Genomic DNA, 27,852 nt, shown 5'->3' with positions numbered 1-27,852 from the left:
ATCTCAGAACTCCAAATTACCTTATATTCTGATATGTATCAAATTATATTCCAAAACCCGTACTAATTTCATCGATATTCTTCTGAGTCGCCCTGATGGGCTTGCCAATGGTAAAACTTCTCCCAAGCAGTCCGAGAGCTTTTGGCAGAGAAGACTTCTACATGGTTAGAGCTATATTCGTCATACTCGTTCCACGAACCCAAGCTCATTAAATGCCGCATGGTGGGTCGTCCATGAGGGCAATTCCAAGGTTTGTCGATGGTGCCCATGTTTCGGACTACCTTCTCCATCTGTTTGACGGTAAGAGTTTTGCCGATCATGATGCTTGAGCGACATGCACGCATGGCAAACATCTTCCGCACTTTGCTGGGGCGGGGGATATATATGTCGGTTTTCGATACATTCGCTGCCGTACTAGTCGGAGTATCAGACAATAGCACGATGAGTTCTTCGAGGTCGCGAATTTCGAAGACAACTTCTTTGCTCAATGGAAGAGAAATAAGTTTGCATCTTCGACCAATGGGCTCATCGCCACTGTCGTCGACTTCAATGACAAATCCATTTTTCTCGAGGGCTGGTTGATTTTCTTTAATGACTTCCTCTTCAACCGCTGTCAGATCAAGGGTTTTAGGGTGGACGAGACGCTGACTCTGCACTACTGTCTCTTCTTGAAGCTTCTCAAAATTATACTTTTCGTCGGAAGCATGCTGATCAATGATGAAAAGCTCATCTTTGTTGAGATTTGAAACTTCGTCTGCTTCATGGGATCTTGTAGCCAACACAAAGCCTAGATTGAACTGCCCAACAACACGCATCTTTGAAAAATCGTCTTTGGACACAGTCAATGACAAACGTTCTTCGCCCGTCTCATCAGATATTTTCTCATCTTCATCGATCGCAGAAGATCGACCGTCATGTGACTTTAGTTTTTTTTGCAACTGATCCATCTGTTCTTGGATTATGGGAATTGAGCTGTTAATCGTTGCAACTAGCTGGATCGTCGAGTCCCTCTGGTTGTGTTGTTCTTTCTCAATGTACTTTCCACGCTTCAAATGGTTATCACTATGCGATTCAATCTTTTCCTCTGCTTTTCGAATGAGCTCCTGGACCTTTGCTTCTTCTTTAGATCTCTCTTGTGTTTCGTCAACATAGTCTTCGTCTTCCGGATTGGAAACTTCCTCTTGGTGTTGGGACTCGAGTGGCTCAACCTGTACAGATTTTGCACTGTCACCATCGTCTTCATGTGTTGGCACATCACCAGCATCAGTTGTTGGTTGAGATGCTGCCGAAATTTTAGCATCACCATTCTTAGCATCATCGATATCTTTATCCTCCTCTGATTCCTCAGATGATCCAAATTCCTCCGCAGAAGCATTGACCAAGGTACCAGGTGCAGCAAACGATCTCATGTTCTGACTAAATATATTGGGTTTTGATGGCGTGTGAATTCGACGCTTTGATTCCCGTTTACCGTCAGTATTGCCTGCAGATAAAGAATCCCTCTTCCGGGTTGGACCGCGTCCTACAACTGATGTGACTGTTCTATCCCCGATTGTGATCGTTGCAATTTCAGCTAGAGGTCGCGCTGGTCGAATGCGATCAAAAGCGTTCTGGATTACGTTTGGCTTATCAGGCGACAATTTACGCCCTAGTCTTGACAGGCGTCTATCATTTACTTCGGGTGAAGTCTCGGCTGCTCTTGCTCGAATTCTTTTAATAGCGTCCTCAACAGCCTCATCAGCTTTGTCTGCCTCATCAGCTTTGTCTGCCTCATCGTCTTCAGGGGTCTCCGACGACGAATCTTTGCCAATAGTTGTACTTGGCGCTTCTTGAACTTTAGGAGCCACCACGGATTCTTTTATACCCCGAATTTCATCATCCTGATTTTCAGCTTGTGATGTAGTCATTTCAGCCGCGGGACGTATATGACTTTTCGCACTATCATGAGAGACAGCAACAACATTCGTAGTTGCCAGCGGGGCTTGTTGCTCGTCTCCATCTGCTTCTAGAACTGTGGGCACTAAGGATTTCTGAATGTGCTGCCGAATACCACCTTGCTGTTTTGCGTTGGTAATCTGGGACTGAGGAACCGTCTGCTCAGCTTCCTGGAACAGCGTATCCAAGGCCTCCTTCAACGAATCCGTCAATGCCGCTGAATCGTGTAAAAGAATCGACCGCTTGTCCGGGGATACATTAACATCGTATGCGTTTGTATCCATCTGAAAATCAGCGAGCACAAACGGTGCCTGTGATAAGTTGTAAGACTTGTAGACTTCGTTGAAAGCCCTTGCAATCTGCGGAATACCACATGGACGTGAGTTAACAAAGTACATTTGTCGATCTCGCGTTCCTCTTCCTTCGCCAACCACAGGCCTTGATACGTAACCACGAACACGAATCTTTTTCAATTCACGATCAAGGCGCTTTCCAGCTGCTGATGGTTCGTATTCAAGATCAAGGTCAAGTGGTATTAGCGTAAGAAGTGTTTTTGCACCGTAGACATTGGCAATGTTTTCTTTTATCACGGAGTTTGCCTTTGTCGTTAGTAGTATGATCGCTTTCCGTTTCGCATCCGTATTCTTGACATTGAAACGAACGCCGGTACTGATGCAGGCATATTCATTTAATAAAGTGACCACTTTTGCAAGCTCGCGCTTGATATTCTTTTCCAATTCCCTTCGTCGCACAGGCAAGTTGCTAAACAAGTTCAAAGCCGAGGTAATAGTCCCCTTCTGTCCCGCAACAATCTGAGTGCCTTTTAATTTACCAGATCTTTCAAACTCCAGTTTATTAGCCTTTGGCACTTGGTCTGCCTGAGCGGTGATTATATGAAAATCCGAGACGGCACATAGAGACGAGAGAGCTTCACCGCGAAACCCGAATGTCGTTAAGGAAGTCAGATCGTCGTAGGTAGCAAGCTTGGAGGTATAGTGTTTGAGAGCTGTGAAGTAGTACTATAAGCTTCATAAACTTGTATATAGAAATAGATAAACATGTGTGTAGGTAAGACGTACCGATGCTCTCGTAATTCTCAGGTGCTATCCCGCGTCCGTTGTCTTGCACCTCAATCGAATCCAGGCCATCGTTTTTGAACCGTACCTCTGGTGTTATCTACATGTTAGTAAAGTATTCAACATGAGAGGCTACGGATCCAATTTACCGATAGAAGTGGCGCCTGCATCCAGGCTATTTTCGACAAGCTCCTTCACCACTGAACATAGGTCGACGATAACTTGGCCCGACTGGATTTGATGCACCTGAAAACCAAAATTATTACAAAGGAATGATATCTGTAATGCACAACAGTAACTTACCGAGCGGGCCTCGATGGCCTTGATTGTAGCCATTATGACATGGCCATGCCTACCAGATTGTTCTATTAATGAATACGAAGAGACGGGCGGTACACGTGAATTCACGCGTTGAGTGTTATCTTATCGCCCTCCGTGTTATAAGTGGAGTTTATCGGGACATCCCATACAATCTACAATAGTCTCGTTTAACAAAATGAAATTCATATTCCCTTAAGCTGAAAGTAAATGATATAAGGATAATATACGTGATATCGTATCGATCGATACGCCAAAACACCAATATGACTTACGTTGCGATTATATACGTAACCTTAGTGATCAAAACGATCCGGCATTATAGCTGGAGCCACCAAAGTCCACAAGTAAATGGCATAGCAAACCCAAGCACTAATGATCTTCACCCAGCTAGCCCAGTAAGTTCTACCGACTGCAGCGAAATCGCCTTCGGTCTCGAGATCCAAGTTCTGGGTCAGCAGAGTGGCAACCCATGTCGTAGCCAGGAAAAAGATGATATGGAAGAGAGAGTAATTGTATTGGGTAGAGCCGCGCTCATCATCTTTGCCATCATACTCATCATCTTCATCGTCGCTCTCTTCCAAAGCACTGGCAGGTAGACTGCCGCTCTCTACCGCGATACGGAGAGCTTCCGCTCGCATCTCACGGCGGGTGGAAGGCTGCTGGGTTACCAATCCGTGTTCGTTCTCTTCACTACCCAGTGGAGAGTAACTGTGTCCGCCTTTAGAGCCAAGGGCAATACCCTGGGTGGCGGCCCGGGTTGTAGTGTAAGCAATTGTGGCCATTGTGACGACTGCGCCGAGAACTATAGTGGCCCTTCTGGTATCACGAGCACGAATGAGAGGGTTGCACTGGCGATCATCTGGCTCCATAGATACTGCCGACATTGTTAAGTAAGTACAGTAGACCGTGACCATAGCAGCTTGCGCTAGTCCAGCCCGCGAGTTGTATTCTTGGATTGTTGGCTGCACCGAAACAAAGGAGATGATAAGAAAGAGGATCAGGTTGACAGAGATTGCAGCCTGATTCATGGTACATCCACCCTTAGCGAAGAAACAATACATCAGAATGGTCATAACGATCGAGGCGGTGTACATTCCTAGCGTTGAACCAATCAGGAGTCCACGCCAGAGACGAGAGTCGCTGTCTTCAATCTTTTCGAGACAAAGCTCGGCCCAAGAATGCGCCAGATCGACAAGAAGAATCAAGCCGAGGAGAAGGAAAAGCATGGCGGCGACGAACGCAATATAGTGCCCGTAAATTAGGAAGAAGCTTTCTGGAATGAAAAATGACATAACTACAAAGCCGATCCAAAATAGTATCTTAGGGCCCCAAAAGCCATTCTGCAGTGCGGCTCTGCTCCCTTTTGATGTCTTGACGCCGATAAGGAGTAACGCGAGTAGCAGGTGGAAGAGCCCGAGGCCGAAATTAATTCGATGAACCGCCACCCAGCCGTGACACTCCTTCCCGTCGCACCGAATCTTCATATAGTCCATAGTCAGATGCTCCAGTTTTTCCAGTGCCCATGGCGTAAGCATAATCCACGAAATCATCGAGTTGATAAGCAAGATAAAGGCGTAGGCAATTCTCGTTGCCATACTGAACAAACTCCATTAGCACCAACCCCGTCAACCGCGGCTGCGCGGACTGCCTGCGTGTACTTACCTGCTCTGGAACTTTCCGCAGGCACTGCATACTGCCGAGCACGTTGCTGCTCCGCAACAAGAAGCGGCAACAGAGAAGACCTAGAGAAGTTAGAGATGATCAGCCTGCCGCCTGGAGAGCGCGGAGGACGTACGGTGGCGGCGCTGGGAATGGCCAGCATCGGGATAGAGAGAAGTGCACCCATGCTGGCGCTCAGTACAAAGTCAACGCAGCTCTGGCTAAGCCGTCTTGTTGTAGTGTGTACTATAGAGGATAGACAGTACAGACAAGAGGAGAAAACAGGAGAGGAGAAAACAGAAGAAGCCCTGAGGCACCGCCTGCCGCCTGCGTCACTGGACCGCGCCGCTCGGCCAATCTGCGTCGACTCACGTGCCCAATCTCCGCCTGACCTGAAGCGGCTTAGCCTGGCTGTACGGCGATAAGCGCGCATCTCATTGTTGCGAATCCGGCCATGCGATGAGATGGACGTTGCCCACTGGCTGGCATTATCTATCACGGTCATCTATGTCTCATCGCTGCCAATTTCTTTCCCCCCTCACGTTCATTGAGGTTTTCGTTGCTTTCGTGCAATTCTCGCCGATTGACCTGTCCATCCTCCGATAAGGAAAGCAATCAGTGGATCACTTGACTACGTACCACCATTTGATAGCTACCAACTGCAATTCGCCCATACAACACCTGTTCGGATCTTCCACGACACCCCCGTATGACCCGACATATCGACATCTTTGCCAGAAGAGGCGACATTACGTAAAGCCACCATGGTCGTCGGATCGCTTCATACCCAGAGGATTATTTCGGTCGTTGCTGCGACCGTGGTCGCACTAGCAAGTGGAACAAATGTGCGGTCGATTGATGGCTCCTGTGGGCTGAAGGACCATGGCTGACCGTTACACAGTATGCATATTCAGCATGGGCTCCTCAATTCGCAGAGCGCATGCACCTGTCCTCGAAGGAGATCAACCTGCTTGTATGTTTGATACCCTACTTTGGGTCGCCAATATGCTGATTGATGGGCACACAGGGCGTCGCGGGGAATATTGGATTATATTGCTCAGGAATTCCGACAGGAATACTGACTGACACAAGGGGTCCTACTATAACGTTATTGATTGGAACTGTATCACTTTTTCTTGGATATTATCCCATCTATCTAGGTATGGCGATTTCACGTTTGGTCTAGAGTTGAGCTGATGTAATACCAAAGCATATGAACATGGCCAAGGCTATATGTCACTTGGCCCATTGTGTTTTTTTGCATGGCTTTTTGGCCTTGGAGGTTCCGCTTCCTTTTCCGGAGCCATCAAAGCAGGTAGGTGTTCATGTCATGTCGAAACACCGCGAACCCATTTACTAACCGGCCCTAGCGGCCAGTAACTTCCCAGAACAGCGTGGAACGGCTACAGCCTTTCCAATTGCTGCCTTCGGCCTCAGTGCTTTCTTCTTTTCGACCATGTCGTCGATTTTTTTCCATGGAGATACGGGTGCTCTTCTCTTCTCGCTGGCACTGGGGACTAGTATAATGGTCTTCGTTTTTGGCTTTTTCTTGCGAATCCTCCCTCCTACCCAATCATATACATCTGTGCCAGACCGCGATACCGGGGAAAGACAACAGTTTACTTATGAGGAGCCTGAAGAAATAGGTAGGCAGAATATAAATTCCACCTCATCACCCTCACAATCATCATCATCATCATCATCATCACAGCCCCTTCTGCACGCTAGGCAGGAGCCTTCCTCATCAACTTCTGGTGGCGAAGCAGTACACGACCTCGGTCATTCAAGAGTTGCGGATGAGGCTACATCTTTAGTGTATAAGCCAGAGACCCCGACAATTTCCGACGAGCAAAGTGGCTGTCAAATACCGGCTTATCATGGTAACAATGAAGATTATGAAAACGGCTCACACTATCCAGATATTCGTGGGCTTGCACTGCTACGTAAGTCCGAATTTTGGCAGCAATTTCTCTTGATGGGACTGCTGTCGGGTATTGGACTTATGACTATTAAGTGAGTTACAAATCCATCAGCTCTGTTAAACATACGCTAATCCTGCCTAGTAATATCGGAAATACCGTAAGTAATTCAAGTGATGATCTTGAATTCTCGTCTCATATCTAACAATTATTAGACGAAGGCATTGTGGCGTTACTACGATGACAGCGCCGACTCTAAATTCATCCAACACCGTCAAGTCATCCACGTCTCAACGTTGTCTATCGGCAGCTTTCTCGGTAGACTATTAAGTGGTAAGTGTTGCCTTGTCTCACATTAAGTTTTTCATTTTTAATAAATTGTATAGGAGTTGGGTCAGATCTTCTAGTCACAAAACTCAACATGTCTCGTTTCTGGTGCATTTTTCTATCATCCGTCGTCTTCACCTTAACCCAACTCGCCGGCACTTCCATCAACAATCCAAACCAACTCTACATAATATCCGGTCTTACTGGTATTGCATATGGCTTTTTGTTCGGCGTTTTCCCTTCTCTAGTTGCACATACATTCGGTATTACCGGTCTGAGTCAAAACTGGGGTGTAATGACACTTGCCCCTGTTCTCAGTGGAAATGTCTTCAATCTTCTCTACGGCGCTATTTACGACCACCACAGCATCATTGGACCAGATGGGCAGAGGGATTGCAGCGAAGGCCTGCAGTGTTATCGCACTGCGTACACGTTGACTTTCTTCAGTGGACTAGCTGGCATAGGGGTTTCGTTGTACTGCATTTGGCAAGAGAGGCTGATCCATGGCAAGGGTAAAGGTTCAAAGATCGAGGATCATGAGCGAATGGCCTAAAAAAATTACATTCAAGTGAAATGATGATTAGAGGACAGGAGCGGGACGGGCATATACGTTATAGAACATATAGAAGTTGTGGCGAGGTTTGTCGTTTGCCTTAAGGTTTGAAGGCATCCGTCATTTACATTAGTTGACATGTAATCTTTCGGTTGTAAGCTGTGTACATATTTGTCTTTATCATTGGTATATTACAAACATAATTGGTGTTAAATGTCACTTTACTCGACCTAGAATCTAAATTTACTCAGGAGAAAAGAGGTGAAGACGCTCAGAGGATGTCTGGTATTATTACACTAAAACAAGAAGGTAGAAAAGGAGAGAACCATTTTCAAGACATAAGAGCAGCAGGTAAACAGAAGAAAAAAGAGAAAGAGAAGCGAGCAACTTTTTCGTGTGTGAAAAAAAGACTGCGACAGACGGGCGTTGAAAAATCTGTAATATAATGAAATGAAACAGGCCAACATTTAGCTTTGGAAAAAGTAAAAAATTAGTTCTGAACCAAAGCCGTGATTAAAACAGTATATACACTCAAGCCTGGCAGACAATAATATGGCTGGGCGCAAGCGTAGTTGAAAGGAAAACGAAATGAAAACGAAATGAAAACAAAAAAGAGAATGCGAAGTCTGTGCAGTCCCCTTTTTCTGATCCCTAATCGCCAGGACCGCTCTATATAGTCATGATACCCATAGCCAACGATACAGAAATTTAGAAAACAAGCATAAAGAGATAAATATTCGACGCATCACGCGGATCGTTTGCCGTAGTAAAACACTCGATCTCGTCGCATTTTTGTCCTTTTCTTCTTGTTTTTGGGAATTTTTAAAATCGGATGCTTCTCTGGTGAAGTTCAAAGCCAGCCCGTTCAGATACTGTTTCAACAAAGTTGTATGCAGGTGTTGAAGAGTGCGAGGTTCAAGATAGTGAAATGAGATAGTGGTAAGAATATTTTTTGTCTTCGCATGTAGACGAGACTCATCACGGGGTATCAAAAGATCTGAGAAGTTGAAAAGACAGCACATTGTAAATAAAATTTGTTATAGCACCATCACAAGGACAGAACATGCTTGGATCTTCACGACGTGCTAGGGGACTTTGAAGAGTTCCCTGCTTCGTAATCAACCACGTCTGATAGGCGAATCTTTTTCGATGCAGGTTCACCAGAGCCGTTCCCAGAACGTTCTACTTGCAGTTCAAGTTCGCTGACACGACGTTTGAGTTCTTCTTCGCGGCGTTGGGCTTCGTCTAAAGATCGGCGAAGTCGTGCCTCTGAGTCACGTACAATCATTTCAGAGCGACGGGCAGTCGCATCGCTCTGCTCCAGCTCGGCGACGCGTCCACGGAAGAGCCCATTGATCAACTCAAGCTCGTTAACACGAGTTTTCAAAGATGTGTTGGAAGCTAGCAAGGCCTCATAGGTCTGAGGAGCTTCGAGATGTCGATCTACTACGGATGATGTAGAGCCTGGAGACGGTTGACGAAGCTGCAATGCCGGAAGAGTGTTGGCAGGATTGAAGCTATGATCGCCAATAGTAACACTGTCGAACATGTGCTGAGGTGCAATATTCGAGTTATGCTGGTGCAACGATGTGATTCCAGGTGTGTTTGTCCGAGATATTGGCGAATTTGAGCGATCAGAATGGCCGGGAGACATCTTGCGAGAGGCGCGACGGTATCCGTGTGACCCAAGGGGAGGCGTTCCGGCCTCTGATCTCGACGCTGACAAGCCATTTGCGTCTAGTCCTGCGCCAGACTGTGATGCGACACGTGTTAGCCATGGTCGTGAATGCTCAAAATCGCAGAGAGGATGTGGTGGTATTGCGAAAAATTTTCTTCCGTGTCACGTACCTTGCGCTTCGGGCCCTGTCCAGCAGTTTTGACCCGGTTGCGACTCTTAATAACATCAGTCTTGAGACTGATCGGTCGTGGACGACCGTGAAGCTTAAGGAAAAGACCGCATGCATTGCAGAGGACGGAGCCGAGTTCATCCCTACGCCATAAAGGAGTGGTGGAGGTCCCGCAATTCTGGCAGACGGGCTGCAATTGAGGGCGTTTTTGGTCAGTTAACGTCGATGCCATGCTTCAAAAAAGAACAGAGCAATGTAAGAGGAGGAGGGAGGAGGAACAGAGGGAGAGGAGAGGAAGCAGGGTTTCTGCTGATAATGGGCGATACGGTGAAGTGTGCAATAGATAAGATCTGGAGAGATTCGACCGGTTGGGGCGCGATAAGGGATTAATAGATTGCGAGGCGGGTGGACGAAAAGAGGGCGAGAGGGACTGCCGCTGGGCGCCAAGCCGGGCTGGGCTGATAACAGCGAGCGATAGCCTCAGGCAACCCGAGGCATGCGCCACGCATGAAAAATGCAGAACATGGGACGATATGGATAGTCATATAATAAGGTGAATAAGAGGCTGCACTCACCGGTGTGTTGCCCTGGCCGCCCGTGGTGGCTGCTGGCGACGATGTGACGTACGACATGCTCAGAGCGGCATTATTATTATTATTTGTATTATGCTGGTTGCTGAAGGATCTGCGATAGATAGGAGAGATTAGATTCCGGCGCACTAGTCAGCAGGCGTGGCGCCTGAGAAATCAGGCACCCGCAACGTGCACTCTTGCACGGCCATGTTCGCCCCCACGTCTCACGTACCTGATCTGTGAGGTTGGTGCCGAGGCAACCGAGGCCAGCGCGGACAGGCCTGGCAGTGATGGCGCAATTGAATTGGACCCTGCGTAGCCGGCGCTGTCACGTCGCGAGTCAAACGCTGCCCGGGGTGGAAGGGTAGTCGACGGAGGTGTAAAATCGGAGGACGGAATTGAACCTGCAAGATCTGCAGCAGACGGCAGAATGGGCGCTGTATACTCCTCGGTCGGGAGAGAAGCGCTATAGCCAGAGAGCGAGTGAGATGGAGGATCGGACGATGGCGGCGAGCGAAGCGCTGGGTCAATGGGCGAGGCCCGGAAGATTAGAGGAGCCACTGTGGAAGCCGTGATGACGTCTGGTTGAGACCAAAGGGGTCTCGAAGTGATCGATAGAGAGCGAGCGAGGTCAATCAAAGAGGAGCAGACTGGTGTGAGAGCCTGCTACTTGACCACACAAGGCGAATAGTCGACGAGAATCTAGAACAAGCGTAGTTGCAAATCCCCAGTATCGTACAGGCGTCTAACAGCAGAGAAAAGTACGCAGACTCGTGGTATACTCGTAAGGCGAAATAAATGCAATGATGTCTGGGCCGTCACAGAATAGGGTGTTCGGATATCGAAAGGAACCGTGGGTCACAAAGAGCGACAGATTCTATGGAACCAAAAGAATGTGATTGCTGGCAAAGACCAACACAATCAAGAAGAAGATTCAAAAGAGTGACTGAAATGCGGTCGAATTGCAATTTATCAGAAAAACGACTGGTGCACGATGGGTGATGAAGACAACAGCATCAGCAACAGGAATTCTTATTATGGAGAGCGAGCACGACCCAAAAGCTGGGCCGTATTACCAGCACCGTACTGACACGGCTTGGCGCACACAAGCGGGCGCCGATAGGGTCTCGTAACGGTCACGTAACGAAACGGCGGCAGATGGCGCGGCCATTGGCTGGCGGCGACGCGGGCCCGCGCCGTGGCCAATCAGCAGCCCGGTCAGCCACCGCAGAGAGCGCACCATTCCTCGAGCTACGCGCTAGGCCGCATCAGGCGGAGCCGCCAAGCCGGGCTACTTAGCCTTGCTTGAGATTCAATTTCAAGGGGCTGCATAGTTCGTGCAATGTGGTAATGCGGCCACCTGTCGTCCCCTTCCCAGCGCTCTCTCTGTACGATTCTGATCACGATTCCAAAAAAATGCCCTGATGGCTCCTTAGATACACTATCCTGTCCTTTCATTCATGCCTTTTTCCGCTTCGTCTCTTGTGTGACTACAACCCATTTCCTAGACCTTCTTGCTGTTGATACTTTTTTTCCCGGGCTTCCGGAGCTTTTCGCCTTTCCCTCTCACCCACCATGCCTAAACGACCAGCCACATCGGGTTATGCACGGCTTGCCCAGGCAGAGGAAGACGAGAGGGACTACTACGATGAATCCGACGGAGAAGGCCCATACAATGCGCCACCCACCATATCCTCGACGACACAGTTTGCGCCCATCAATTCCCGAGGTCAGATGCATTCATCTGGCCCATCAACGCCGCCAGAACACCGCCGCAAGAATAATGCCTATGCACGACGTCGAAAGCGCAGCAACTCGTCTGGTGTCGATATAAAGGCCATCAACGCTCGCCTGGAGAAGTGGGCCGAGGAGATTGCCTCCAAGTTCAAGATCCACAAAGGAAGGGGACCTTCACCGCAGGATGAGAAACTCGAGATTCATCACTCGGTCTTCCAGGCTCCAGACGGTGTCCGACCTTTTACTGCTGCTCAACTCGAAACTGACGAACATGAATCTGTGGAGAAGCACAAACGCGCTGAATTCGACACTATTGTTGAAAGCGTCCGTACCGCCATCGAACTCGGTGTCCATCCAAAAATGATCTCAAAGGGAAGCTCTGGCAGCTACTTCGCGCGCAACAGTGATGGTAAAACTGTGGGCGTGTTTAAGCCCAAGGATGAAGAACCTTACGCCTCAAGAAATCCGAAATGGACAAAATGGCTTCACCGGAATCTTTTTCCCTGCTGTTTTGGACGAGCATGTCTCATTCCCAACCTGTCCTATGTTTCTGAAGCTGCCGCATATGTTCTGGACTCGCGTCTGCGCACTAACATAGTTCCATATACCGACGTGGTTTGGCTCTCTTCGAAATCTTTCTATTATGACTTTTGGGAGCGGAGAAAAGCGTGGGGGGGCCGCAAGCCATTACCGCCTAAGCCAGGCAGCTTCCAAGTGTTTTTAAAAGGCTACAAAGATGCTACTCTCTTTCTGCGAGAACATCCTTGGCCAGACCAGGCTAACTCCGGCTTCAGTGCGGATGACGCCCCAAAACGAAAGAAAAGGCCTTGGAACGAAGCATGCCGACCATCAGGTGTTCACTCTGACGACGAAGACGATGAATACGAATCTACTCATCCCAGAACACCATCTCCTCAGAGTGAGGATTCAGAAGATCGATTCTATTGGAGTGACAATCTTAAGCAATCGTTCCGAGAAGAACTTGAGAAACTAGTTGTTTTAGATTACATTATGCGAAACACAGACCGTGGTCTCGACAATTGGATGATAAAAGTGGATTGGAAATCCGAAGAAGTATCGATTGTGGCCGATCCTCCAAAGCCTAACGGTCATACGGACGACGACGATCAGGAGCAAGCTGTACCTGCTCGGCCTGTGACCTTGGACGCGGAAAGAAATGGCGTGAATCGTACATCGTCGCTTCCTTACCGACGACATGAGGCTATGGTTGCTACGAGCCGAACAGGTACCCCCTCCAATGTAATGGAAAAGCATGCGACAATTAAGCTCGGCGCTATCGATAATAGTTTGTCATGGCCATGGAAACATCCGGATGCAGTATGTTCTTCCAAATTATCCTATGCACGGTTGCTAACATACATTGCAGTGGCGAAGCTTTCCTTTCGGCTGGTTATTTCTCCCTGTTTCCCTCATTGGGCAGCCGTTCTCCCAGAAAACACGAGACCACTTTCTTCCCCTTCTAACATCTACTGCGTGGTGGAGTGGCACACAGGCTGCACTTCGAAAGGTGTTCATTCAAGATGCTGACTTCAAGGAGAGCATGTTTGCTCGACAAATCGCTGTTATGAAAGGTCAAGCATGGAATGTCGTCGAAACCCTCAAACAACCCGACCATGGCCCGCTAGAGCTTACCCGACGAACAAGAGTTTGCGTGTGGGATGACCTCGTAAACGTTCCTGTTGCAATTCCGATGAGACCTCCATCTACCGAGGCTCGTCGACGTCGTGCTCAAGCTTTTGGGCAAGACCATAGCGACGAGGAAATGGATATCAGCGCAGCGGTTTCTTCTACTCCACCCCCAAATGCCGATTTGCTTGCATTCGGTTCTCCATCTGGTGATCTTCCGAATCCCAATCGATTTGAATTGGCACGCGGACGATCTTCCGTGGAACTGGGCAGTGTTGAAGAGACAACCGAAGATCGCGAAGTACGGTTCAGCCAATTTGACTTGGCTGATGATGGCAGAGACCTCGCTAGGAGCTGGGCTGCCCAACCGCGGCGGCCTCGCGGTCAGACTGCCGAATCATATAATGGATATACCGACCGCTCGGCGAGACACGTGCGGCACGGTTCGTTTTCACATCGACGAGGCAGCAGCCAATGGTCCTTTGGAGTCGACGACCTTGAAGGTGACCTAGGCTATGCGGCTGCAGAAGGGATGGAAGGCAATGAACGGAAAGTCATTGTCGAACGTCTTGAAGCCGTGAAAAGCAAAAATCCCATTTTCACGTGGTGCTGATTTTCTTGGGCTGTCTAATCTAATTCTTCCTCTTCATTCCTTCTTTCTCCAGTCTTGCTTCCATTTTTGATCTCCTTGCATGCCTCGCTGGGACCATAGAGCGGGGTCCTTGATGACTATACATCCCGGGATTATGATCCTGGAGTTTTTTTTACGGACGTTCGTCGTCTGGAACTCGCAACGATCGGTGTAAATATACAAACAACCCTTTCTGGCGGCCGGACTTGGTGGACTAGCCCGGCAGTCCGGTCTGCGAATTGTACAATACCATATACCAAGAATACAACAACTAATGTTGCAATAATATAATACATACAATCATTCTTATCTGCGTTGTGATGTATACCGATAAAGGATCCTTATCGCGCGGGCACGATCTCTTGGCGGCTAGTGCTGATCTCCAGTGCGTCATGTCGTATTAGCCGCTGTAGGTCATGCATGGACTTTACGATCCCGCCACACCCTGCATCCTTCTCTATCAACCTCACTCCCACCTCACGTCCACATGCGGATGTGAGGGAACCATGCGCTCGCAGGCTGTATAAACTACAGCGGCTTCCATATCTGCCTTTTCTGCTATTGTCTCGAATGCAAGTAACAGGTTCCCCGCTGCGAGATGCGCCTCGGAGGACCTCCTCACTCGAGCCTCCCTCTCCGCTTATCGCGCATCGCGCATCGCAATATAAGCATTATTAGATGACAATATTGTCGCGTTCAGTTTCGCGTATAGCTGACTCGCATTTTCCCCCTGATTCCCAAATTTATTCCCTGTGACCTTCCTGCTTTGTCCACTAGACTCGCATTCGATCCCGCATCATGGCTTCGCAAGCCGCTATGCTCTTAGACCCGAGGTCTTATAGGAAACAAATGTCCTCCAAAGGTGGGTCTTTTATGTTCCTCTTATCACTTTGTCTATCTTCACTTGAAAAGTCCTGTGACTACTTCATATGCCTCGGCGCCTTCCAACACTGTACTTCACCATTTTTATGTCTTACACGTCCCACTTTCCCAGCCATCCACGTGCTTTTCTTGGGCCCTTCGCTTCATAATATCCTTTTAAAAATGATCGTTATCGCTTACAATTTGACAGACTTGAATCAACAAGAGAAGGCTACTTCTAACTCCGCAACACCTGTGCAAATGTCTTCGCCGACGAGATCCAAACTCTCCTCGTCTCTACAGAATGATCGCCAGCCAGAGATAGACGATGAATCTAAGGGATTCTCAGCTACTAGTAAAGATATAGCGATCCAGTTTGTCAAGGGCGATGAATCGTCTAGTGGCGAAGATGAAGATATTTCCAACAAGCGATCCAGGCCGGAGAATGAAATGGGAACTAAACATAAATCGTTTATCGAAGATATTTACAATGTTGAACGGCGCGAGGATCAGCCAAAGAAGCGAATCAAGGTAGCTGGTGACGAAAAGCCTATAAACAAGACCAAACCCCATTTCCATATATCTGGAAGCAGCGGACTGGGCGAATACATGAAAAATGACGAGCAGTCATCGAAAACAACTACGCAGATAGTTGATCTTACAACTGGTGAGACCCTCTGTGGATACACATGTATATTATCATACTAACTCGAGTTGTAGAACCCACAGCCACGCCTACAACAGAGGACGATGATGTGGAAGTTACAGGCTCGATCGATCTGAGTACCCAGAAGGTTTGCTATGGCAAAGTCGACAATACAATGGTGCAAGCACACTTGGTTCCCAAACCAGCAACAAATAACTTCTTTGCCGACTGGACTCGTGATTGGCCTACCATCAAGCTCGGCATTCGTCACCAACCTGGACAAGGGAATCGAATCGACGTGAGCGACCCGCATGGACGAGTCTTTGGCGCAATCGATGCGAGGACGGCAGCTGCACTTGTTCCTTTATTGGACAGCCCTGCCCTCGGGGTTAGCATAACTGCCCGTTTAGAAATTCGGCGGCGGCAACAGGATGAAGTAGAGTGGGAACGCTGTTCTGCGCAATATCGGGCTTCGGTCAATTTATATGGAATGAGAAAGGATGCTGTAAAAGTAGGTGATTTCTTGGGCCGGGCTAATGTCTGGCTGGGCACTCCATCGATGGTAGAGCAAGGTGTCCCTGTCTTCAATCCACATACAGAAAGAAGACGTATGCAGCCCAACTTTGGACCATCTCCTACCCCACGATCGCGAGTAACTACCGCATACGAGGTCCGCACTGCAGAAGAAGTGAATGATGCAGTTATGAAGATGTTTGATCAACTTAAAAGTGCCGAAAATATACCCGAGATGGAAGCGTCTCCATTGATTCGCACGCCACTGCTTCGCCACCAAAAACAAGCCCTTTGGTTTATGGTCGAAAAGGAAAAGGATCGCAAATACGGTCCTAATGAAAATGACAACAATTCTCTATGGCGAGTTTTTCACACCTCAAATGGCACGAAAAAATTCCGTGAGATCATCAGCGGAACCGTTCTTAACGAAGAACCTCCTCAGACATATGGAGGCCTTCTGGCTGATATGATGGGACTGGGTAAAACGCTAAGTATCTTGTCCCTCGTCGTTGAGACTTTAGAACAGTCGCGAGTATGGGAGCAAGGGTCACCGCATCCGGAAATTGTACGCCACAACCCTGGCATTCGTAACACAAGAACAACGCTTCTTGTTTGCCCTCTTAGCACAGTCAGCAATTGGGTTTCTCAAGTCAAGGGTCACCTAAAGGAGGATGCAGTTTCCTTTTATGTCTTCCATGGGTCTTCAAGGACGACTAATATTGACGAACTTCGTCAATATGATTTGGTGATTACAACCTACAGCACTATTCTTAGTGAGATTCGTGGTCGTGGTTCCAAGCGCGGCACTAGTCCCCTCCTCAGAATGAACATGTTTCGTATTGTTCTGGACGAAGCCCATGTTATTCGTGAGCAAAGCGCGGCACAGAGCCAAGCAATTTTTAAATTGAATGGACAGCGTCGTTGGTCTGTAACTGGAACACCCGTTCAAAACCGTCTTGAAGACCTTGCATCGGTGACCAGATTTTTAAGACTCTCTCCTTATGATGAAAAGTCTAAGTTTTCTGCCTTCATTCTTAGTCGCTTCAAGATAGGAGACCCCACTGTCTTTGCAAGTCTACGTGTGCTTGTCGACTCATTTACTCTACGACGTGTGAAAGACAAAATTGACCTCACTGCTCGTCAGGACAATATTGTTATGTTGGAATTCTCTGAGCAAGAAGCACAGCTTCATGAGTTCTTCCGTAAAGAGTCTGACCTGATGATGAAGGTTATCGCAAATGAAAGCAAGGGCACTATGGGAGGCCGAATGTATCACCATGTACTCAAGGCAATGATGCTCTTACGCCAAGTCAGCGCTCATGGTAAAGAATTACTTGATAAGGAAGATCGAGAACGGCTGAAGGGAATGAGTGTTCATGACGCCATCGACCTCGAAGAGGGAGAAGGAGACGAACAAACCGGTGCTATCGATCGAAAGGCTTACGAGATGTTCAGACTCATGGAAGATTCTTCTGCTGCATTTTGTGCCGTATGCAATAAACAGCTGGTGGATAATTCTGCGGATTCCAACACGGCAGACCCGAAAGCATTGATGGCGGTGATGCTCCCATGTTTTGATGTGCTTTGCGTAGATTGTTTTGCTCCTGTCAAAGCTAGTTTCGTTATGCAACCGGAGTTCTCATCTGAACAAACACGGTGCAATGTGTGTGAAGGGTGGATACCAATGACTTATTCTGCAATTACTGCTGCCGGCCTTGAGCAGTACACAGAGAGCCGTGCCGAATCAAAGAACAGCCGCAAAAAGGCAAAACTGCTTGGAGAATATGAAGGACCACACACGAAAACTAAAGCGCTTATCTCCCATTTACAAAACACGGCCGAGGAGAGTGCTCAACTTGTGGGCCAGCCCCCTATCAAAAGTGTGGTGTTCTCTGCGTGGACATCGCATCTAGATCTTATTGAGATCGCATTGAAAGATAATGGCCTACAGGGATTTACTCGGATAGATGGAGGAATGTCCCTTGCAGCCCGCAATCAGGCATTAGACACTTTTGCCAAAGACAATAGTGTTACGATTCTCCTAGCAACCATCGGAGCAGGAGGTGTTGGCTTGAACCTTACAAGTGCATCTCGCGTCTACGTTATGGAGCCACAATACAACCCTGCTGCAGTTGCTCAAGCTATCGACCGTGTTCACCGTCTGGGCCAAACTCGTGACGTAGTCACGGTTCAGTTTCTTATGAAAGCCAGCATTGAAGAAAAAATCTTCGAAATGGCTAAAAAGAAACAGCAACTGGCCGATGATAGTATGGCTCGTGGCAAGCTTGACAAGCGTGAAGTACAAGAAGCAAGAATGCAAGCCTATAGAAGTCTGTTCAGATGAATGGTAACTTTCATCCGCGATTGCAAATTGCATACTCAGAGGAAGCTTTTCAATTATTATAAATTTGGGTTGACTTTTTCTTTTTCCTTTTCGGCGTCAATGGACTTGCATTGAATACCCTGGCGCTCTCGACTTTATTTCACTGATTTTCCAATTTCTTGAACCATGCTATTGCCAGCATGGTCTACTACATCACTCCGTCATGGACCATTCATGAAACAGACACGGTTTGACTGTGTCTCTCGCATAACATTACTGATTATCTTACGGCATCTTTTTTATTTAGATCGTCATATTTTTCCCATCTACTCATTCAATGAATAAGAGCCGGCTGATTGATATATACCGTCATCATACAAGGCATGGGCTCGAGTCCACCAGATGGTTCACACAGAGAGTGTTCAGTTTAATTAGACTTTCCGCAAGAATATCACAACTTTCTAACATAACTATAAAGGGTATCTATCATACGTATCATAAACATCAACTGATCAAACCAGAAGCAACCCCCCCTTCCTATGGACCATATTAATTCTCACCACCTTCTCGTTCCGCATAAATACCCCTTTCCACAGTTCCTAACACCGCTTCGAGTTTCTTGCTCAACCTTTTCAGTTCCAGTGCCTTTCGCTCTTTCTTATCCTGGACCTGTCTCAACTCATCTTCTAATTCACGAATGCGTGCCTCCTGCTCGGCTTCCGACGAACCGATCCCCGGAAGGCGGCTGATTAGGTATTCAATTTGCTGTTCTTTAATTATCAAATCTCGTGCTAGTTCTCTTTGTCTATACGCAAACAACTCTGGTGAATCCGGCTGCGGCGGTTGATTAGGATCTCCGTGCCCCGGAATGACCGGCGTCGCTGGCCCTGCACCTGGAGGAAGAGTCGAAGCCTCTACCGGAACAGCAGCTCCTACCGAAGGCGAGCCCTGTCCTTGCTGTTCTGCGCTTTGTTTCGCCACCGCATCGGCTGGCACGGGCGTTGCGTTTGGCTGGTTGCGAGGGATTTTGGCCAAGGATGGCATGGCATTAGTTCTGTTGGCGGATGGAGGGGGAGAGTCGGCAGGAATGTGATCATGGTAAGTAGTCAGATAGCAAAGAGTTGCGTAGAATTGCGTGGCTAGCTGTTCGAGGGTTGGTTAGTGCGTGGTTTAATGAGGCTTAATGGGGGGCTTACCTGGTCGAGACATGTTTGGAGCTGTGTGAGAATGTCAGCCATAGTGGGAGTATTGGCTGTAATAATGATACAAGTTCGGCAATTTATGTCTGTTTGTTGATGTCGAGGAGAAATTGGAAGAGTGCGTGAATGGAAGCGTGAGTTGAAGCTTCCGGAGGAACTTCCAAGGTGGAGACAACTCTATTTAAGCTCGGACGCGGCGCACCAGAGAGCTCTCAACTTCGCTCTCCAGTCATCACTGACCAGCAGACATGGTCTTTCTGAGAGCACTGCCATGTAAGCCGGTAAGCTTCATTCGCTTATTCTCTTCCCATCCAGTGAGTCGCCAAATCAGCCCATTCGCGCGCCGCCTTTTCAAGATTCCGACTGCGCCGTCTGCGCCGTCGCAAAATCACCATGATTTACCTTCTTTCCTATCCTATGCGGAGCGCACTACTCTTCCAGAAGCCAGCACAACATACGTCGGTACACACTATGAGTATACCGTTCTGAAAAGTCTGCGCCGCTTCGCGTTCGATCTTCACCGAGTCGGCGGCCGTGACGATGCCGGTATCGATCTCGTAGGTACGTGGCATGTACCAGGGCAAGAATATGCGCCACTTCGCGTGGTCATTCAATGCAAGGCCTTGAAGACGAAGCTCGGTCCAAACCTGGTTAGGGAACTAGAAGGCGCCTTTCGACACTCGCCCGTGGGCTGGAGGACGATGGACAAGTTGGCGATCTTGGTGAGTCCGAGGGAGGCGACCAAAGGTGTGCGGGATACATTGAGGAGAAGTACGTATCCATTATTTTGGATAATGATGGACTGCGATGGCGTTATAAGACAGGTTTTATGGAACCCCAAGGCTGGAGAAATGGGATTGGCTCCGCTAAGGGTCGACATGAGATATTCTCGGGTTTCTTCAGCGACCGATGAGCCTACCCAGCCTGAAGCGGTGCTCACATGGAATGAAGCAGAACTGATGGGTATGGAGTGCCTAGAGAAGGGTATATCCAGAAAGGAAGCCGAATGGCTAGCCTTATGGGGTTGCGAAGACTCTTCCTATGCTGCAAAATCTGCGCTATTGGAGATGGTGGAAGCTACTTTTCCTGATATAAACCCGGGAGCAGCAGATTATGAACAGGAAGCACTTTTTACGAAGAAAGCCGAGTTTCTGGCTTTGCTAAAGGAGAAATTCGCGCGCTGACATGTTGCCTATATGCTGATGTTTGTTTTGAGGGCGAAGAATTTGTCCACCTGCAAGTACACTCATCAACAATGGCAGTTCCAGCATTTACAATTTTTACATAATATGGCCAAAATTCATTTGGTCAGGTCGACGGGCAACCACGCCAGTGTGTTTCGCCAACGGTCTCGAACGAAACCATCGCCGCAACGGTTATCATAGTCTGCGGCCATATCAAGAGAGGGCTTTGAAATTCCATATCAAGAGCTTGAGAGACTATCCTGGTCGCCTTGTCGTAAGAAAGGCGCACAGCGTCAATTCGATATTAGGCCGATGTTGATATCTTCAGCCTATCGCTCTGTTTCAGTCTATCCTACTAGTTCTTGTTTTGACTGCAGGCGCAAAATGTAGTACCAAAGAGCTGAAATGTACGATCACTATTATGTACCTGTATATATATATTATTACGCATGTTCAAATTAAGATATTGAGTTCTTGGGTCGTTACAAATAACAACGCAATCAACCTGGCAACGTTGCTATACTACCATTTTTTGCAAAATGCCTCAAATAACATTGAAGACTGAGTAACATCCGCTTAAAGTCGATAGTACATTTAATATCAATTGATCGATCTCAATTAACACGGGCTTGACTACATAGGTGCACATGTAATGTTGAGGTGCATAAGTAAGAAGTAAGGTTAAACAACAGCCGCGGTAAATGTTAATTGATCTCCATACATCAATTCCATTGCACTCAAGGCCAAGCTCCTCGTTCACACAACCCAGCCAGTTCGTTGTTATTAATTCAGATCCTCTCTCTTCTATGCCACCAAGCTAAATACATAGCAGAATACACTGAATTGAGCTGCCATCGCAGAGCAAGCCAAGATGTTGTCGAACCGATTCGAGATTGCGGCCATCTCCCTAGCTCTTACCTCGGTTGCGCATACGGTGCGTCCAGTCTCCGCGCCGACTATCTTGAGTTATAGACTGATGCCTTTACCTTTTGGATCTGGTTATAGGCGATAGGGCCGAAATGGATGGCAAACCCCAAGTTTAAAAGTCTGCCAACAGTCGCAAGAGCATACTCGGTTTCGGGGTGGTATCAAGTATGTATTATAGTTCACATGCATCGAAGGATGCCAACACCCAAGAAAAAGTAACTGTCCGCTGATGTTGGTATCCATGAGCAGGGGAGCTTATTCTTTTTGCTATCTTGTAGGTTTCCACCGACTCCTGTTAAGTACTTATCTGAAAACGTCGTCGGTTAACTTTTACTCGCTACAGCCCTGATCAACTATCGCTGGTCGCGGATGAACCTCACTAATGGCTTGACGGACCCAGTTGACAAGGGGATTGCAGGAATTCTGATCTTTTTACTCTGGGGTAGCAGTGTTTGGTACTACCGTCACGGAGTCAAGGATACCAGTTTTGCAGTCGCTGCGGGTGGCGCTGTACAAGCATGGGCTGCCTTTTTCTAGGTTTTATTGTTACAAATAAAAAGTTAGAGAAGATTTCAATATATTGTTCGTTGAAATGTGAAACCGGGGGTATATTTAAAGCAACAGGACAATCGAATTGCACCGTAAACGCCTTTCCTTCCATCATCTAGACATGTCCTATCCTTGCATTGTTTGCCAAAAGTAGTTTGCATAGAAAAAGCGTGAGAACTTGGGGTCAATGTTCACAACGTGCACATCGCCCTTGCGACTGTTTCGGATGACCGCTTTGCTATAGTTTCCTGCTTCGTCGGCTTCGACATCGATCCCTAGTGATCGATACACCTTGAGCCGGAGTCTGTATATTGTTAGAATGATCTCTATCACCATCGGGGAGATAATAGAGACGTACATTGTCGCGTCATCAGCCTCTCGTTCCCGACGAACTGTCTCGTCACCCTCCAATCCTTGCGCCTCCAGCTCTGCAAGCCGTTCTTTCAACATCTCTAACTCGCCTTCAAGGCGCTCTGACTCAATCTCTAAGTCGGAGGCTGCCTTTGCAGTCCGGAACTTTTGGGCATCGAGTTCAAGGATTTCTTGGGCGTGGCGCCCAGGGTCGTGCGCGGCGACAGTTTCCTCGTAGTTTGTTTCGAGCGACTTTAAGTTGCGCGATAGTTTGCGTAGAGCGGTTTCTGCATCGCGGATACGTAGATCTCGCGATTGTTTGAGGGTGGCTAGGGAGTCGTTGATGCGTGTGACGGCGAGCTTGTCGGGTTGGATGTTGAAGTTGCCAATTGTGTGATGAACAAGCTGAAAGACAGCTTAGCGGGCTATACGCGTTGGGTTCGGAAGCGCAACCTACCGTGGCGGGATCCTCGTCGAGCAACATTGCTGTCCTGTGCTATACCTGTGATGTGTGTTGTAGATAGTATTCTAATAGTAAATAATAACATAATTAGTTATATTATTGTGGCTCGAGAAACGCCGCGTTGTGGCTGTTGCTGGCGCAACGGCGGCCCATGGCGTCACTCCACCTCACCGCCACATGTTGAGCCCGTGGCTTGACTTCTTCTCGAGACAGATCGTTATTATTCTCCACGCATCCCCTCCATTTGTTCTCGAGCTGAAGAACATTCTTATCACGACATCATTCGACTCTGGTTATCTCGACTCGCCGCCACTGCCTGTATATTTGTCTCGCATGCGCAAATATGGGATCCAACCTGCCATGTATGTGCCTCCTTGTCTGTTCCCCGCCCGGGAATGGCGCTGCCTATGACAATATTGACTGCTGACTGCCAAAAAAGACGCCGCAGATGCCGAGAGGCGAGTCTAGGAAATCACAAATGATGGAAGATGTTCAAAATTACTGACTTTTACTGATTTTTCGCAGCTCGCTGAAACCTGCTGAGCTCCAGGTTCTCCGAGCACAATACGAAAAAGAAGGAGACTATGTCGGGGTTCAGACCAAGTTCAACTACGCCTGGGTAAGCGCTTCGTTATCTGGGAGGAAACAGCAAAAAGATCTCTGACTAATAAATACAAAGGGCCTGATCAAGTCAAGTACCCGGAGTGAACAACAAGAAGGCGTCCGTCTGTTATCGGAAATCTTTCGCAGCGCCCCCGAACGTCGTCGAGAATGCCTTTACTACCTTGCTCTCGGCAACTTCAAGCTAGGTAACTACGCAGAGGCTCGCCGATACAATGACCTGTTACTTGACCACGAGCCTGGGAATCTCCAGGCTGCGAGCTTGCGCCAACTGATCGACGACAAGGTCGCAAAGGAGGGCCTGGTGGGAGTGGCTATTGTCGGCGGTATAGCCCTGGCAGCTGGCTTGGTTGGCGGCCTGCTCGTCAAGGGCGCTCGACGACGATAGATTGGAATGATGGGATGAGCTGTAGTGACATAGGACCTTTCCACTCCGTACATATATACTTTTTTTTGTTATTGCGATGATTACGGCACGGGCGACGGCGTTCTTTTGCTATATCTACGTTGCAATGAGGGCTTAATACCAATGAAACTATATTCTTATTTTCCTAAGACCCTCTGGCCCTCTGGATGAATGATTTGTGATAATTTCAATCGCATCTAAAACAGTAACCGGTCACGCTCGGAAGATGCACAGAGAAAGCGGTGGAACGCCGAGCAAATAATGAGACCAGACAAAGGCGCTAGCTGCTGATATCACCTCATATTGCACCACAGCCATATGCCTTCATTCCTATCGCCAAACACCATCCTCACGCCTAAAAGCCAGGGTCGAAACCAGTCGTGGCGAGACACTCTCTGGGAGCCGACCGCCAGCACAGCGCAAGAGTCGGGCGCTAACGTCATCTGCGGCCGCCATCCTTTGCTTATATCATTGCCCGCATGAATAACCCACCTTCATGGCTCAAGGCCGATCGCTACACCTGACTATCATTTGCGTCAGCCTCTCGCCGGCATAGTCTCCATCTGGCGGCACTTCATCGTATATTCGTCGATAGTTTTTTGTGGAATACTAGTTCTGTCCACTCACTCAACAGCAATAGCAGTCCAGCCAGTCCGGTGATTCATACATACTATCGACTCACAGACCCACCGAACGTCAAAGGTGCAAGCCTCAAGGCGACAACTTCGCTTCAGCTTGTGCGACACATAGATTAGACCCTATTCTCAACACCTGGGCCAGCATAGAAAATTCTTCATCTCTTGGTTTTCTGGGCCTCTCACCATGCCTCTTGGGGGAGAAGATGTGCTGTGCCACCTGTGCAATAATATATATCCCCGAGACGAATCCGGGCTGACATGTCCACGGTGCGGATCTGACTTTACGGAAATTGCAAGTTTTAATCCTTGGTTCTGCACACCACCAGCTAACGACTGTAACGATAGATCGAAGGAAGTGCCGAGGAACTTCCTGGTATTGACTATCAAGATCCGCCGTTTTCTCCCCGTTCCCCGCATTCGCCTCAACATGATACAAGACAATCCATCCTTGACCACAATCCATGGCAGCATACAGAGGACCATGAGACACAAGAAACAGACGATATACCCGGATTCAGCCGTCACTCCTACCGCTCACCGGATGGAAATCTCACATTCACGACCACAACTTGGACAAGGGGAATGCCCGGCCGACGGAGAAGCGTGGGCTCGCCTGATCAATTTGCTGGGACTGACCCGCTGCTTCAGACAATGGGCACATTTTTCCAGGAGCTAGCAGGTGCCTACGCGCATCGAGACAGACACGTTCCCAATCCAGACCGGGAAGATCCTTGGGAGACTCCGGGTGCTACTCGAGGGACTTACATGGGAGGAGGATTATTTCCCAGGGACACAACTCGGCCACAGCCAGCAACGATGCCCCTAACGAGTTTGAATGAGTATGTTTTACACTGGCAGATTCGAATATGCGAATGAGCACATGCTTATATTTTATATAGTATCTTCGACCTGTTACAAAATGAGGCAGGAGAGGATGGGTTGAATCGTCCACATGCTCGTGTTCGCGTTGCGGGACCTAATGGGGCCAACCCTATGCACATTCTATCATTGCTTGCTGGTATGATGGGAGGCGGTCGCATGGGTGATGCCGTTTATTCGCAAGAAGAACTAGACCATGTGATCTCACAGCTTGTTGAGCAGACCGGAAATCAAGGAGCACCTCCAGCATCTGAAACGGCGATTCATTCTCTTCCTAAGAAAGCCGTCGATAAAGAGATGTTGGGGGCTGAAGGTAAAGCTGAATGTTCTATTTGCATGGAAGCGGTTGAGGTCGGCAGCGAAGTTACTGAGCTTCCTTGTAAACATTGGTTCCATGGTGATTGTATTGAGGTGTGGTTGAAACAACATAATACATGCCCACACTGCAGACGGGGCATCAATGAGGGGTAGGCAACACTCTCCTAAGACAATTTTCTATCTAACCTATGATTTTAGAGATGATACTCCGGGAACTCGCGACAACCCTATGGTCATACCAAGCAGCCCACCACAGTCTTCCCAGGACTTTCGGAATCCTTATCATCGTCATCAAAGTTTTGGTAGTTCTCCGCCGCGCAGTAGTCTTTCACGTCATGCATCATCCGCCCCGCCTGAGGATGATCAGGACGAATCTCAATCGCAATCGCCATCACACGGTGGGGGCGTGAGTGGCTGGATAAGAAGTCGATTTGGCAGCGGTTAAACCGCTCTTAAACCAAAAAACCCCTCACTATAGCATTACATCCGCCACAAAGCCTATAACGACCATATATGATTTGAATTGTTTTATAGATGGTAGGATGGATAACGACTTTGGACAGGAATGGAGTATTTCTCTTATTTCTGGCGTCTTTTCTCTTGCCTATTCACTCTTCCATGGCCCCATTTAACTTCTCTTTCCAATGTAAAACAGTTCAGCGAGCCGTCGCATAACTTTCCAATTTGTCCGTCAAGGCATGACTTATGATTAGTGACCGCTCATAGACCCTGGAGACTTGAGCTGTTTATGATAATGAAAGAATTTCCAAATCGATTTATGATAAGATAAGAAGTCGAATATCTTTACCTTGTCACGAAGAATTCGCGCAAGGTAAAGATCATAATATGGAGGTACATATACGTAAATTATCCTTGATAGTTGCTACACTCCAAGTGAGAAAAACTGGAATATAGTATTGAGATTATCTGCCCTTCGTCTCGGGTTGAAAATACAGATTTCTTGGAATGTAAAAAATTCAAATATTATTTAGTATTGGTATGGGGAGGACTCCTATACCCAATCTACTTCTGTAGTAACTGATAATTTGATATGAATATGAGTAGTTGTACTACAAACAGAGCAGCGCAGGAAGAACTTTTTGGCAATTGGCTTTCCATTCTTATTATTCTTCACACCTCTTCAACTTTTCCCCTCAACTAGAGTTGATCACCTCCTCAGCTCCAATCAACACCGACCAACTGAGTTATCCGTCAAATGTACCTGGTCTCGTGAATCTTCTTCCATCGACAAAATGGTGCCTAAGACCCCAGCTATATAGAAATCCGAAAAGCCAAAGTCTAAGGAAACGATGAAATTTGAGACCAGTGAAGGCCAAACCCATTCGCTTGACTCGCCAACTTCATTATTAACGTTAAATGCACGATCTGAAGCAGTAAAAGACTTGACCTTGTTTACATTCAAAACCCATCGTATTTGCATTCACGGTGGAAAGGCGATGATATCGGCGGGTCCGCTACGACACATTATAAGAGCTGACAAGCGACTTCCAAACAACAAGGTTCCAATAGTGTCCATTGAGCTCTTGTCTTTCCTAGCATGGAAACAAACCGTAATAGACGATCTAGTGTTGCAAAACATGAAGATTCGGGAGATGATTTCTACGAACATCTGGAGCGCAGAAAAAGCTAACGCCCAAGACTCGTATGAGACGCTGTCGGATCCTCGAACGGTGATGACCTAGATTTTCTAGTGTTTGGTTTTCTCCTTTTTTATGGGCTATGGATAAAA

General features: G+C 47.8%; 11 protein-coding genes across 11 annotated transcripts; 7 read left to right on the top strand and 4 right to left on the bottom strand.

Annotated features, from left to right (window-relative positions):
* Window positions 1-68: 68 nt before the first annotated feature.
* BGW36DRAFT_285804 (PMS1-like protein) lies at window positions 69-5,178 on the bottom strand (the record flags this gene model as incomplete). Its single annotated transcript, XM_046210355.1, has 7 exons — window positions 69-1,769; window positions 1,848-2,941; window positions 3,015-3,101; window positions 3,161-3,257; window positions 3,695-4,483; window positions 4,526-4,834; window positions 5,053-5,178. The coding sequence occupies 7 exons, from the start codon at window positions 5,176-5,178 to the stop codon at window positions 69-71; spliced, it is 4,203 nt and encodes a 1,400-aa protein (XP_046077794.1).
* Window positions 5,179-5,436: 258 nt separating this feature from the next.
* Window positions 5,437-8,003, top strand: BGW36DRAFT_367011 (putative MFS transporter). Its single transcript, XM_046214809.1, has 8 exons — window positions 5,437-5,836; window positions 5,893-5,964; window positions 6,019-6,151; window positions 6,202-6,306; window positions 6,362-7,004; window positions 7,055-7,070; window positions 7,126-7,243; window positions 7,297-8,003. The coding sequence occupies exons 1-8, from the start codon at window positions 5,756-5,758 to the stop codon at window positions 7,788-7,790; spliced, it is 1,662 nt and encodes a 553-aa protein (XP_046077793.1). The 5' UTR covers window positions 5,437-5,755; the 3' UTR covers window positions 7,791-8,003.
* An 862-nt stretch (window positions 8,004-8,865) lies between these two features.
* Window positions 8,866-9,869, bottom strand: BGW36DRAFT_392861 (putative GATA transcription factor; the record flags this gene model as incomplete). The annotated part of the gene is made up of 2 exons (XM_046217743.1): window positions 8,866-9,543; window positions 9,639-9,869. The coding sequence occupies 2 exons, from the start codon at window positions 9,867-9,869 to the stop codon at window positions 8,866-8,868; spliced, it is 909 nt and encodes a 302-aa protein (XP_046077792.1).
* A 1,915-nt stretch (window positions 9,870-11,784) lies between these two features.
* Window positions 11,785-14,206, top strand: BGW36DRAFT_353587 (putative phosphatidylinositol 4-kinase type II subunit alpha; the record flags this gene model as incomplete). Its single annotated transcript, XM_046213451.1, has 2 exons — window positions 11,785-13,284; window positions 13,334-14,206. 2 exons carry the CDS (start codon window positions 11,785-11,787, stop codon window positions 14,204-14,206), a joined length of 2,373 nt encoding a protein of 790 aa, XP_046077791.1.
* Window positions 14,207-14,653: 447 nt separating this feature from the next.
* On the top strand, window positions 14,654-19,042 carry BGW36DRAFT_402797 (putative SNF2 family helicase/ATPase). Its single transcript, XM_046218869.1, has 3 exons — window positions 14,654-15,086; window positions 15,297-15,752; window positions 15,806-19,042. The coding sequence occupies exons 1-3, from the start codon at window positions 15,023-15,025 to the stop codon at window positions 18,586-18,588; spliced, it is 3,303 nt and encodes a 1,100-aa protein (XP_046077790.1). The 5' UTR covers window positions 14,654-15,022; the 3' UTR covers window positions 18,589-19,042.
* A 74-nt stretch (window positions 19,043-19,116) lies between these two features.
* BGW36DRAFT_353585 (putative RNA polymerase II transcription mediator complex subunit Srb7) lies at window positions 19,117-19,805 on the bottom strand (the record flags this gene model as incomplete). Its single annotated transcript, XM_046213450.1, has 2 exons — window positions 19,117-19,710; window positions 19,764-19,805. 2 exons carry the CDS (start codon window positions 19,803-19,805, stop codon window positions 19,117-19,119), a joined length of 636 nt encoding a protein of 211 aa, XP_046077789.1.
* Window positions 19,691-21,431, top strand: BGW36DRAFT_367001 (uncharacterized protein). The gene has a single exon (XM_046214808.1). It carries the CDS (start codon window positions 20,015-20,017, stop codon window positions 20,948-20,950), a length of 936 nt encoding a protein of 311 aa, XP_046077788.1. The 5' UTR covers window positions 19,691-20,014; the 3' UTR covers window positions 20,951-21,431.
* Window positions 21,432-21,614: 183 nt separating this feature from the next.
* BGW36DRAFT_366999 (uncharacterized protein) lies at window positions 21,615-22,437 on the top strand. The gene is made up of 5 exons (XM_046214807.1): window positions 21,615-21,722; window positions 21,783-21,884; window positions 21,956-22,042; window positions 22,127-22,151; window positions 22,221-22,437. Exons 2-5 carry the CDS (start codon window positions 21,822-21,824, stop codon window positions 22,412-22,414), a joined length of 369 nt encoding a protein of 122 aa, XP_046077787.1. The 5' UTR covers window positions 21,615-21,722; window positions 21,783-21,821; the 3' UTR covers window positions 22,415-22,437.
* BGW36DRAFT_366997 (Spc24 subunit of Ndc80-domain-containing protein) lies at window positions 22,438-23,304 on the bottom strand. Its single transcript, XM_046214806.1, has 3 exons — window positions 23,235-23,304; window positions 22,785-23,182; window positions 22,438-22,730 (listed from the first exon to the last, which is right to left on the bottom strand). Exons 1-3 carry the CDS (start codon window positions 23,259-23,261, stop codon window positions 22,553-22,555), a joined length of 603 nt encoding a protein of 200 aa, XP_046077786.1. The 5' UTR covers window positions 23,262-23,304; the 3' UTR covers window positions 22,438-22,552.
* A 151-nt stretch (window positions 23,305-23,455) lies between these two features.
* Window positions 23,456-24,418, top strand: BGW36DRAFT_366992 (mitochondrial fission protein). Its single transcript, XM_046214805.1, has 4 exons — window positions 23,456-23,602; window positions 23,680-23,698; window positions 23,766-23,859; window positions 23,920-24,418. The coding sequence occupies exons 1-4, from the start codon at window positions 23,584-23,586 to the stop codon at window positions 24,247-24,249; spliced, it is 462 nt and encodes a 153-aa protein (XP_046077785.1). The 5' UTR covers window positions 23,456-23,583; the 3' UTR covers window positions 24,250-24,418.
* A 502-nt stretch (window positions 24,419-24,920) lies between these two features.
* Window positions 24,921-26,679, top strand: BGW36DRAFT_8614 (uncharacterized protein). Its single transcript, XM_046222650.1, has 4 exons — window positions 24,921-25,197; window positions 25,251-25,744; window positions 25,805-26,251; window positions 26,301-26,679. Exons 1-4 carry the CDS (start codon window positions 25,090-25,092, stop codon window positions 26,545-26,547), a joined length of 1,296 nt encoding a protein of 431 aa, XP_046077784.1. The 5' UTR covers window positions 24,921-25,089; the 3' UTR covers window positions 26,548-26,679.
* The last annotated feature ends 1,173 nt before the right edge of the window (window positions 26,680-27,852 follow it).

This window comes from Talaromyces proteolyticus, assembly GCF_021365285.1.
Source record: "Talaromyces proteolyticus strain PMI_201 chromosome Unknown BGW36scaffold_1, whole genome shotgun sequence".
NCBI classification, from domain to species: Eukaryota; Fungi; Ascomycota; class Eurotiomycetes; order Eurotiales; family Trichocomaceae; genus Talaromyces; species Talaromyces proteolyticus.
This window is presented reverse-complemented; position numbering and strand designations above follow the sequence as displayed.

What these genes read in the sequence shown, in the direction of transcription:
- BGW36DRAFT_367011 (XM_046214809.1), top strand. Translation starts at nt 5,756, where the DNA reads ATGGTCGTCGGATCGCTTCATACCCAGAGGATTATTTCGGTCGTTGCT. An exon ending in CGAAGGAGATCAACCTGCTT is followed by an intron (nt 5,965 to 6,018) that starts GTATGTTTGATA and finishes ATGGGCACACAG; the next exon opens with GGCGTCGCGGGGAATATTGG. An exon ending in TCTCGGTAGACTATTAAGTG is followed by an intron (nt 7,244 to 7,296) that starts GTAAGTGTTGCC and finishes TAAATTGTATAG; the next exon opens with GAGTTGGGTCAGATCTTCTA.
- BGW36DRAFT_366992 (XM_046214805.1), top strand. An exon ending in CCAAGTTCAACTACGCCTGG is followed by an intron (nt 23,860 to 23,919) that starts GTAAGCGCTTCG and finishes ATAAATACAAAG; the next exon opens with GGCCTGATCAAGTCAAGTAC.
- BGW36DRAFT_8614 (XM_046222650.1), top strand. Translation starts at nt 25,090, where the DNA reads ATGCCTCTTGGGGGAGAAGATGTGCTGTGCCACCTGTGCAATAATATA. An exon ending in CCCCTAACGAGTTTGAATGA is followed by an intron (nt 25,745 to 25,804) that starts GTATGTTTTACA and finishes TATTTTATATAG; the next exon opens with TATCTTCGACCTGTTACAAA. An exon ending in AGACGGGGCATCAATGAGGG is followed by an intron (nt 26,252 to 26,300) that starts GTAGGCAACACT and finishes CTATGATTTTAG; the next exon opens with AGATGATACTCCGGGAACTC.
- BGW36DRAFT_367001 (XM_046214808.1), top strand. Translation starts at nt 20,015, where the DNA reads ATGGTCTTTCTGAGAGCACTGCCATGTAAGCCGGTAAGCTTCATTCGC.
- BGW36DRAFT_402797 (XM_046218869.1), top strand. Translation starts at nt 15,023, where the DNA reads ATGGCTTCGCAAGCCGCTATGCTCTTAGACCCGAGGTCTTATAGGAAA. An exon ending in GAAACAAATGTCCTCCAAAG is followed by an intron (nt 15,087 to 15,296) that starts GTGGGTCTTTTA and finishes ACAATTTGACAG; the next exon opens with ACTTGAATCAACAAGAGAAG. An exon ending in GATAGTTGATCTTACAACTG is followed by an intron (nt 15,753 to 15,805) that starts GTGAGACCCTCT and finishes CTCGAGTTGTAG; the next exon opens with AACCCACAGCCACGCCTACA.
- BGW36DRAFT_366997 (XM_046214806.1), bottom strand. Translation starts at nt 23,261, where the DNA reads ATGTTGCTCGACGAGGATCCCGCCACG. An exon ending in TCGACGAGGATCCCGCCACG is followed by an intron (nt 23,183 to 23,234) that starts GTAGGTTGCGCT and finishes GCTGTCTTTCAG; the next exon opens with CTTGTTCATCACACAATTGG. An exon ending in GAGGCTGATGACGCGACAAT is followed by an intron (nt 22,731 to 22,784) that starts GTACGTCTCTAT and finishes AACAATATACAG; the next exon opens with ACTCCGGCTCAAGGTGTATC.
- BGW36DRAFT_366999 (XM_046214807.1), top strand. Translation starts at nt 21,822, where the DNA reads ATGTTGTCGAACCGATTCGAGATTGCGGCCATCTCCCTAGCTCTTACC. An exon ending in CGGTTTCGGGGTGGTATCAA is followed by an intron (nt 22,043 to 22,126) that starts GTATGTATTATA and finishes ATCCATGAGCAG; the next exon opens with GGGAGCTTATTCTTTTTGCT. An exon ending in CTTATTCTTTTTGCTATCTT is followed by an intron (nt 22,152 to 22,220) that starts GTAGGTTTCCAC and finishes TACTCGCTACAG; the next exon opens with CCCTGATCAACTATCGCTGG.